Here is an 11,226-nt window from a genome sequence, read left to right as displayed (position 1 = left end):
GAAAGAAAGAAAGAAATGACTTTAACATGATTAACATGTTTACTATCCTATTAATTTCTATCCTATCCTTTATAATAAGGTGATTGCAGAAATAAAAACGATGTTTAGCAAGTAATTTTTGACTACTTTAAAAATACACTTACCAAAGATGGTGTAGATGATTCCCAGGAGCAAGTCATTCTCTTTCGATATTTTGGACATAAACAAGTTAGTTTCAGATGAGTTTTCCATCTGCACAGAAGAAGACAAGAAGCAAATGAAAGACCACATCCAGACCTTTGTTTTAGTTTGCACACATTCCCCCACTAAGCAAAAATTATGTTCAAAATACATCTTTTCAACGTCTTTGTCACAAAAGCGCACGTTGAAAAGACGTCTTTTGAACATAACTTTGTTTAGTGGGCCTCTTCATTTTTAAAGTTCATGTTGTTGGTTTCTGCCTTTTTCCCAGAATTGATCAATGCATTTCCATTAGCACCTGCTCTAGTCTAAAAGATGAGAAGGTCTCCGGAAACGAGAGTCTCGCAATGTCTTACCATAAATCAATTTTGCTCTAAAGTGCACCCAGTCCACATAGCAAAGAGATGTAGCATGTGTGCAGTGTTGCATAACACACACACACACACTAGAGCAGGGATAGGCAACTCCGGTCCTGGAGGGCCACTGTCCTGCAGAGTTTAGCTTCAGCCCTGATAAAAACTCACCTGCCTGTATATATCTAGTAATCCTGAAAATGTTGATTGCCTTGTTCAGGTGTGTTTAATTAGGGTTGGAGCTAAACTCTGCAGGACAGTGGCCCTCCAGGACCGGAGTTGCCTATCCCTGCACTAGAGCATGATAGCGTGTGTAGGGACTCTGAATGAAACCAGTGGACTGGTTTGGTGAACATAGTGAATTATACACTAATCTTATAACCTTATTCTGGAGTCCTTTAAGTGGAGCATAGAGCGTATTCAGAGGCAACACATGCACAGCAATATGTCGGCACTTCCATTGCTTTCTCATTACTAACACATTTTGCTTTCCTCCACTTTCATCTTTAGCCTGAGGGCACCTGACCCAGAGGAATATATCACACACAACAAATGATCCAGCGCTCCACATCCTCTCTCCTATAGCCTACGGAAAGATATTTTATCATACAAAATATTGCTCTTTGATATCAAGAACAAAACTTCCCGTTTGCATTCGAGATGCAGTTTGACGCGGATTGCTCGTTTTACCCTCCTCATGAGGGACTAATCTACCTTCTTCCCGTTTACTCCTTCTGTTTGGACAGTTGGTCAAATATGTGTGTATTTTTCATCCTGTTCTATGCATCTGACACCTATTCCATTATCATATGGTGTTTCATGTGTATATTGCTGTTTCTTGTATTTGTCCTGTTTTTTATGTATCTATGTTTATTAATTGTAAAGCGCTTTGAGCTTGGGAAAAGTGCTATTTAAATTAAAATTATTATTATAGTTAAAACATTTATATGCATCCCACAACCAACAGACCACATCCCCTGTAGTCCGTTCAGGGAATGTCAATTGCAAGACAACAATTCTTCCTATGATTTATGGATTTGTCAAGTGTGCTGTCAGCCAGATGCAAAATGGCTTGTTTGATTGATGCTCTTGAGTTTTGAAAGCTATTACACAGGTGGACTGTAGAACATCTTGCCAACTTCCAAGTCAGTTACTAATCTCACATGCAAGCAGTTATGCTTATTAATGAGATGACTAAACATCTGCCACCAAACATATGTTTAACATCTCATGTTTGATGCTATAATTAATCTTGTACAGCCTAAGTTTAAAAAGGCCCTTCTTATCATCAAGGAAAATTCTCCTTCAATATAACAATAAATCTGTGTTTTGCTCTTTGGTTTTAATAATAACATTTATTTTAATGGTCCCCTTTAGACATTCTGTTGATTGTATGTAACATTGCACCTACAATACATGTCAACTAACTCTCAGTAGAGTATTAGTTGAGTATTAGTAGACTGTTAGGGGTAGGGTTAGTAGAATAAGGGGTTAGTGGAATACATGTAGTTACTTTTAGTTGGTAGAATATGGAGCTAGAATTGTGTCTTTATTACATGCGAGAAAATAAATGATCTGAGAGAAAAAAAAAGTTTGAGAGAAAAAGTTATCACACTGATAGCAAAAAAAGCATTTCATGAGAGAAAAAAGAATATTTGAGAGAAAAAGTTTTCATACCAATAGCAAAAAATAATATTTGAGACAATTTTTGTAAATTATTTCTGAGGAAAAAAAAATCTCTCAAAATACTTTAAAAAAAACTCTCAAATATATATTTTTTGCTATCAGTGTGAAAACATTTTCTCTAAAAAAAAAACGCTTTTCTGTGCTCTCGATGCAATTTCTTGCTCTCGTGTCAGGATTTTGATTTTGCTGTGAAAATTGTGTCATGGGCGGGGCCACGTTCCTATTGGCCAGTCGGGTGAGCATCGTCTTGTCTTGGGAGTCGAACTGAATCATTACACCATTGTTCGGTTCACCGGCATAGATGCTGCCTCTGCCTTAGTTGAGCATATAATACACAATACAATACACATTCATTCATGAATATGAGTGCTATTTTTTAATGTTCAATCTTCAGTGATGCTGAACTTGCTCAGCCAGCTTAGCTACCCATCGAGTTGTGTGTGTCATCATCTTAGCCATACGCATAGGAGCTTCAAAATCTCAGTGTTCACTCGGACGCGCGCTTCAATCCGTTGCGGATACTCTCTCTTCGTTCTGGTGAAATCACAAAACATAATGCACACAAACGTGTCCCTGCTTGATATACAACCACTGATGAACATAATCGGTTTTGATGATAGAAAAAAAACTATACGAGAAAAAAAAAAAAAACTATACAAGTGCAGATTAGAACCCAGAACCTCTGACACGCTTGGCGAAAGTTCTACCACTGGACCATTAAGGTATACGTTATTTAAATAGGCGAATCTATGTATTTAGTCACACGAAAATTCTTGGCACTGACAACATATATTAGGCTACATCTCATTAAACGACAACTTAAACCCCATGTAGCCTACTATTTAAATCGATTGCTGGACATCGTAATGTTCTGTATCCGCCACTGACGTAACGTAGGAAAGGAAACGTGGAAGTTAAAATACTGAAATAAATACTGATAATATATTTTGAGCATTTAAGTGCTTTATATATATATATATATATATATATATATATATATATATATATATATATAAATAAATTCCCCCGAAGCCCCGTAGCATTTACTGTCACCCCCAGGTTCAAAATTGCTCCTACGCCCCTGACCCAAACACTGGAGTGTCCGTGCTCAACTAAGGCAGAGTTCATCTATGCCGGTGAACCGAACAATGGTGTAATGATTCAGTTCGACTCCCAAGACAAGACGATGCTCACCCGACTGGCCAATAGGAACGTGGCCCCGCCCATGACACAATTTTCACAGTGAAAGCAAAATCCTGACACGAGAGCAAGAAATTGCATCGAGAGCAAAGAAAAGTGTTTTGAGAGAAACACTTTTTTTTTTTTTGAGAAAATGTTTTCACACTGATAGCAAAAAATATATATTTGAGTTTTTTTCAAAGTATTTTGAGAGAGATTTTTTTTCTCAGAAATAATAAAAAAAAATCTAATTTATATTTTTTTATGTTCTATGAGAAAATACTTTCTCTCAAAACTTTGTTTAGTCTCGAATATTATTATTTTTTGCTATTGTTATGAAAAAAATTTCTCTCAAACTTTTTTTTTCTCTCAGATCATTTATTTTCTCGCATGTAATAAAGACACAATTCTAGCTCCATAGTAGAAAGCCTAAAGCGGTCCATCAAAATAAAGTGTTACCTTTTATTTAATCAATTTCAACATAAGTCTTTTGAGCACTAGACTTATAACATCTTAACAATTAACAAGTTGTTGGTCTCCTCTAAACGGTTTCTTCAAATATTGATTAATTGATTTCATTGTGTGAAGTAATATAACATTACCGCTACATACCTCTCAACTATATAATTCAATATTTTGTAGATCGTAGATCTGACCAGTGAGCAAATCTCCTACAAAAAACAACGATATTAAAGGAAGAGCAAACAGAGACCCCACATTAATCTCACATCTATGTGGTGATCTCAACAATGTCTCAAAATGTGCAAGTTAAAAATGTCAATAGGGATTCAGATGTAGACTGTCAACTGGTGCTTTATGTTAGGAAGGCTTCTTTTATGTTCCACAGAGAAAAAAATAAATCATACAGGTATGGAAACTTGGTAACACTTTATTTTACAGTGTCCTTGTTACATATGTCACATGTAGTTACTATAGTAATAACAGTAAATTATGCATAATTTCATGCAACTAACCCTCAACCAAACCCTAATCCTACCCTAACCCTATAGTAAGTACATGTAGTTGCTTAATATTACTCAGTACTTAAATATATAATAACCCTGTAACAATGACACTTTAAAATAAAGTGAAACCGGAAACTTCATAAGGGTACACTGTACAAAATTTACTGTAAATTTAACAGCAACTTACCGGCAATTTTGGTTGCCAGTAAGCCTGTTAATTTACAATATTACCATAAATCATCAACTACAATTAAACTGTAAAAATACAGCACACCTGTAAAAGCAGCAAAACAAGAGCAGCTGTGAATTTACAGTTCTTTACTGTAATCTTTACAGTATGAATTAAAACCTGTGCAAACTCATTTCATTTGAGGAAACTGATTACTTTAAATTGGTCAATTGCCATTTCATATTTATACTGTGATCTTATTTCATTTGTACAGAATCCACACACACACACAAAAAAAAGAATGTTTCTAAAACAATAAAATTAATTTAAATGAGTTAACAAAACATCAATTTAACTCACTCCTCTTGCAGATAATTGTTAGTAACAACAGCACACATGCATGAGATGAAGAACTTAACAAAAAGATCATCAATGCATCAGCAACTACACAGACACTGCCGTTAAATAAAACAATATGCAGCATATCATTAATATGTCTCTGCTCATCCTAAAATGAAGCTCAGGCTCTACTCTTCAACACAATGGTGACACACAAAACTCAACAGAAAAACGCTTTAAATCCCAACAGAACATTAAACAGATCTCCACTATATCATTATGTGCAAAAACACATAAAATAACACTTCATTTCAACATTTACTCTCTTGAGCAGTCATTCACATAAATATATATTCACATTTCAAATTTATGTTCACATAAACACATTCACAGAAATTAACTTATTTTGTTTAGTAAATGTTATTTAGATTTTACTGTAAACTACTGACTTCCAGCCACAGTCTAAGACGAAATCAACTGAAGAGAAAAAAAGACATTAAATCTCTGAAGATCTCAGCAGAGAAGGATTAAACAACTCCACAAACATCATTACCAGCTTCACTTATTATTAAGCAGACTGACTATGTATTGATCATGTCATCAATAGAGCGTATAAAGCAGTAACACCTCATTTCATCCAGATTTAATCTCTCCTTAATCTCAAGTAATCATATGGGTTTTTCCATATGATTGATTATAAAAGTTCTGTGATTTTACATTAGGCAATCCAACAACAACAATTTTAAAAACATTGTTATGTTGTCACACACAGACATCAACAATCAGCATATGGATCTCAACAATGGTGAGACTGAAATGAAAAGCTTGTCGCAATGCATGCTGGGTACCACCATAGTACTCCCAGCATGCATTGCAGCATGCATAACTTATTTTCTTTTATTCTTACCATGTGCTTTTATTTTTGTTGTTGTTTTTGATGTGACTTTTTAGTAGCTTGATTTGTGATGTTCAGAGATGAATATCTGAATATTTTGTTTGTCACCACTGTTGAGGTGCATATGCTGATTCTTGATAAATGTGTTTGTTACGGTACCTTTCAAGGTTTTGCGAATTGTATATATGTAAAACACAAATTATCTGATAATATCACAACTGAACATCATGCTGTAGAATCACACAACTATTACAATCAAAAAGTGAAATCTATAACAGCTCCATCTTCATAATCAGAGACTAGACTCTGGTTAAGATCAGCAGATCAGACCACTTGATAAAACCAACATCAATACACAACCATCAACACCTGATTATATTTTTACTTGGCTTTTATTGTTATAACAAATTTGTCTTAGAAAGACATGGTTATAACAGCCAGAGAAAAACTAATGACAAATAAATCAAGAGTCAAGAGCGCAACTAAAGTAAACACTAATCACGATCATGTCATGTCATATCGATCATGATCAACTTCAAATGAAAGATTTTCAATAAATCATCAACATCTAAACCTCTGTTATTTCTCAATAAGTCTGATTATGACAGAAATAAAGTCGATCTGGCTAGTAAGTGAAGTAATGCTGTTTGTGGTTGTTTAATTAAAGTTGTTTAATCCTCCTCTGCTGAGATCTTGAGAGTTGATTTCATCTTAGGCTGTGGTTGGAAGTCAGTAGTTTTCAGTAAAATCTCACAGTAAAATTTACTAAACAAAAAAAGTAGAATTCTGTGAATTACTTTATGTGATTGTATGTGTTTTTGCACATAATGATATAGTGGAGATCTGTTAGTGTTTAATGTTCTGTTGGGATTTAAAGCGTTTTTCTGTTGAGTTTTGTGTGTCACCATTGAGCTGGAGAGTAGAACTTGAGCTTCAGTCCAGGATGAGCAGAGACATATTAATGATATGCTGCATATTGTTTTATTTTAAAGGCAGTGACTGGGTAGTTGCTGATGCATTGATGATTTTTTTGTTAAGTTCTTCAACTCATTCATGTGTGCTGTTGTTAACTAGTAGGATTTAGTTACATTTATGTTTCTATTTGACTCATAAAGTCTATTTCTTTGTGGACTCAAATGAAATAAGCTCACAGTATAAATATTTAATGGCAACTGACCAATCAATTTTCTCAAATGAAATGAGTTATCTCAGGTTTTAATTCAGTGCATTATTTATAACAGTAACATACTGTAAAGATTACATTAAAGAACTGAAAATTCACAGCTGCTCTTGTTTTGCTATGTTTACAGGTGTGCTGTATAATTTTACAGTAATTGTAGTTTATGATTTACAGTACTCTTGTAAATTTACAGGCTTACTGGCAACCAAAATTGCCTGTAAGTTGGTGTAGATTTTACAGCAATTTGTTATAGTGTAACATGTTGATAGAAATGTTATTTTTGGGTGAACAATACCTTTAATGTCACAAAAGTTGGTTGGAAATATGGGGTGATGGATTTTGAATGTGACTGAAAACAAAACAAAAGGATCCTTTCTTTATAGTGGTTTTGTTACCATTTCAGATGGCTCACTTTTGCAAAACTGTCTCTGATTCTGTCCTGGTGAGAAATGAAAAACTGCCATATCAGTGCTTAGTCTCGGTTAAAATATGAATAATGTGATATTACGCCATTTCAAAAGAGATGTATGTAGGTATACGCCCAGCACACTCTGTGAGTATAATCTGAAATGTATCTTAAGATCCAGCTCTTTAAAGTTGGGTGGATTCTGACTAGCTGTCAATGTTTTTATCGTTCATCAGCTGGAGAAAAAATTGCTCTGAAAGTGATTCCAATGATATTGGTCATCTGTGTCATTATCATTATAACTGGACTTCGGGACACCGTCACCATAATGTGGGAGGGGAATTACCTCAAACTATTGGGTTATATTCTATTGGTATAGTATTATATTATATCATATATAATTGTCCATGGTGGAGAAGTCAGATTAGTAGGTTGTACACAGCAAAATCCCCAGTGATAAATTAACACTGCTCAGTGTTTAAATAATCCACACTGTTATTGTTACGAACTGCTCCGAGACACGAAGGTTGAGATCCAAATGCAGCTTTATTTGAAGTGTAATCCAGAATCGTAATCAGCACAAACAGGGGTCAAACACAGGAAGGCAGTCCAAACAAACAAATAAACAAACAAACAATCAAAACAGACAGGGGTCAGAGGCAAAAGAGTAATCCAGGGAACAGGCAAGAAATCCAAAAACCAAGAGACATGAAACCAGGGAAAACGCTCGGAAATGCAGTGCAACAACATACAAAACTTTGCAGTGAGTGAATGAGTGAACATGGTATAAATAGTCTGAGACTAATAAGGATGATGAGACACAGGTGAATGCAATTAGTGATGATGAGTCCAGGCAGTGAGTTATGGGAAATGTAGTTTGTGAGAGAGTGATAATAGTCGGGTGTGGAGTGCCCTCTTGTGGTTCTCAAGGGCACTCCAGCTGGTGACCATTACAGTTATAAGTAACACTGAAGCAGTGTTAAAGTTAATTAGATAATTAAGTGATTAATTGAGTAATGATTGGCCATTACTGAAGACACCTGATGTTAACAAGCAGAATCACTGAAGGAAAAAAAAAAAAAAAAATCACAAATTGTAAGTCACCATTATGGTGATCAGTGTTTGCTTTAGTTTGGCTCTTGGCTTTTGTTTGGCTGCTGTAATTAAGTTATAACAACCAGATAAACAAAGAAAAAGTGTGATCTGATGGTGTTGGTTGTGTTTTGACATAATCATTATTTGACCTGAATCACTGAACTTATTGAGAGCCTAATTTCTGAGTTAAGCTTACTTTTTTGATTATAGCAGCACTGCCCTTGTACAGCATAACACTTTTAGCCTTCTCAAAGAAATCCAAAAGATTTTTTCTTAATAGTTGTTCTGATACCAAAAAGCTTTCATTTAGGCTCACACACAGACATCAAGAATTAGCATATTAATCTCAGCAATGGTGACAAACCGTATATTCAGATAAAGAGATCAAATCTAAACATAAGCTCATTATTTATTCATGCAGCAATGCATGATGGGAGCCATGAATGAGTTTTGATTGGTGGCACCCAGAATGCACTGCAACATGCTTTATAATTGTCACCATTGTTGAGATTCACAGGCAGATTCTTGATGTCTGTCTCAAAAAAAGAAAGAAAAAAAATGAACGGTTGTATAATACAAAAGTTGTATAAGAACAATTTTTAACAAATCATTTGGAATACATTGTAAAGGTTAAATTATGCTGTTCAATTTTGTGTGTTTTGTTGTGTTTTGACATTTTTTCCTCTGATTAGGTTGGTTGTGCTCAGCAGTTTGTGCTCAGGCTGCAAATAGTGAATTAATCTGTTATTTCTCTAAATAATAGAAATTTCAATAACACTTTACAATAATTTTCCATTTATTAACATCAGTTAATTAGTTAACATCAACTAATAATGAAATACTTTAATCTAAGTCAATGTTAATTTTCAATACACTTTAATACACTTTTTATTTTTAGTTCGTGTGTAATGTTGGTGTTTGTGCAAAAAAAAGATCTGCAAGGTTACAAAGCTAAAATTCCCTCCAAAGGGAGATATTTTATTTAACAGAATCCCCTTTTCAAGCAACGAACAGATCGTTTGGACTACAACACGATTTTTCCGGATCTTATGAATCAGTGTTACTCATTTAAATAATCTGCGCCCACTGAATACGCAATAAAGGGGAAGAGGCTTGGTTGAGCTGCATTAGAGAAAGGGGTTCAAGATGGCGATGTGTTAGGTGGACATGTTATTGAACGTCTCGTCAGGAAATTTTGAAATAGGACGATTATGTAGCCATTATAGTTTGACATTTTCTATTTATGAACGTGTAAGTGATTGCTTTCTTCACTTTAACCTCATTGCGCGAATTCATCTATGGGTAGAAGGAAAAATAGACAAACTTCCAACGTGACAGCACACGCGAACATAACTGGTTCGATTCACGCCCAGATTTGAGTGATCTTCTTGCTACTCCCCTGCCTGATACTCCCTTAAAACCTCCTTAAAAAAATAAATAAAATAAAACCGGGAAAGCATGGAAAGTAACGGCTCTTCAGCAGAAATTCTGGTGGCCATTTGCGAGCTTTCTGGCAAATATGAAGAGATGTTTCCGAAAATGTCTGCAATTGACACAAGGACTGAATCTACAGCTAAGCAGATTGAGACTATGTCGTCAGCTGTCACTCAACTTGTTGCTGAGGTAGCAATGCACAAGGAGTCTCTGAGAGTTGTGGCGATGGAGATTCATGAGCTTCAAAAGATGAATAAAGCCATGAAGGAAGAGGTGGGAGAATGTAAGCGTTACAACTGGAGATGGACATTGAAGCTACACAGCGTGAGAGAGAAGGATGGTGAGAGTGTCCGGAAAGTTGCAATACTTAGAGGTTAAGTCTTCTGATTAAGACTGATGGATTATTTTAGCGATTAATCAGGATAACTCAATCTTTATAATTTGTAATATTTATGGTTGTAATTCCCGATCTGCCAACAGGTCTCTCTTTTCTCAGATAACCTCTGAATTGTGAGAAGTAATTATCAAGTACCCAGACTCTTTTGTGATTTTTGGCGAGAATTTTAATGAATGTGTGGATGATTCCTTGGACAGACTTCCTCCCAGAAATAACGATAGCCAGCATTTAAACATTCACATTTTATCATTATGCTCGGAATTTCCTCTTGCAGATACATGGCGTTTCTTTCACCCTGATCTGCAGGAATTTACTTAATAGAAATAGAAATAGAAATCTAATAGAAATATATCTTCCAAATCGAGAATTGTCCTCTTCTTGATCTCTTCCTCAGCTCTTCAATTTATAAAAGATGTTTCTCATTCTTTTGCTCCTTAGACCATAAACAAGTAAGTCTAAAATTGTGTCGCAACACTGATAAAACTTCAAGTTTGCGTGGTTATTGGAAATGTAATAATTCTCTCCTAAAAGATGCAGCCTTTAATAATGGTATTAAGAACTTGTTTTCTGGTATATTCTCTGAAAATTCTAATGACGGTTATAAAGCAAAATGGGATTTTTTTAAATATAAGGCAAGGCAGATCATCAGAAGAAGTATAGAGTTAAAATCCTCTAAACATAAAAAACAAATATTTGAACTCCTAAATAAAATAAACACTTTATTACAAAAAACATTAACTCAGGAGGAAGAATTGCTTTTAAGAGAATTCAATTTACAAATGAATCAAGCTTATTTGGATTTAGCTAGAGGGGTCTTCATTAGATCAAAAGCCAAATGGCTAGAAGAAGGAGAGACTAACTCCAGTTACTTTTTTGCGTTAGAGAAGAAGAATTGCAGGAGAAATTCATTAACAGCTCTAAATATTAATGGTGTCAGGTGCACTGATC

At 34.9% G+C, this 11,226-nt stretch overlaps 1 protein-coding gene across 1 annotated transcript in view; it reads right to left on the bottom strand.

The window, feature by feature from the left end:
- Positions 1–11,226, bottom strand: part of opn7b (opsin 7, group member b) — a 113,836-nt gene that overhangs the window by 65,256 nt on the left and 37,354 nt on the right. Inside the window, exon 2 of the mRNA XM_084098896.1 lies at positions 144–231. Within this exon, the coding sequence (XP_083955022.1) occupies positions 144–231 (88 nt within the window). The remainder of the gene's footprint in view (positions 1–143; positions 232–11,226) is intronic.

The sequence above is a fragment of the Abramis brama genome, assembly GCF_963993115.1.
Source record: "Abramis brama genome assembly, chromosome: 22".
Lineage (NCBI taxonomy): Eukaryota > Metazoa > Chordata > Actinopteri > Cypriniformes > Leuciscidae > Abramis > Abramis brama.
This window is presented reverse-complemented; position numbering and strand designations above follow the sequence as displayed.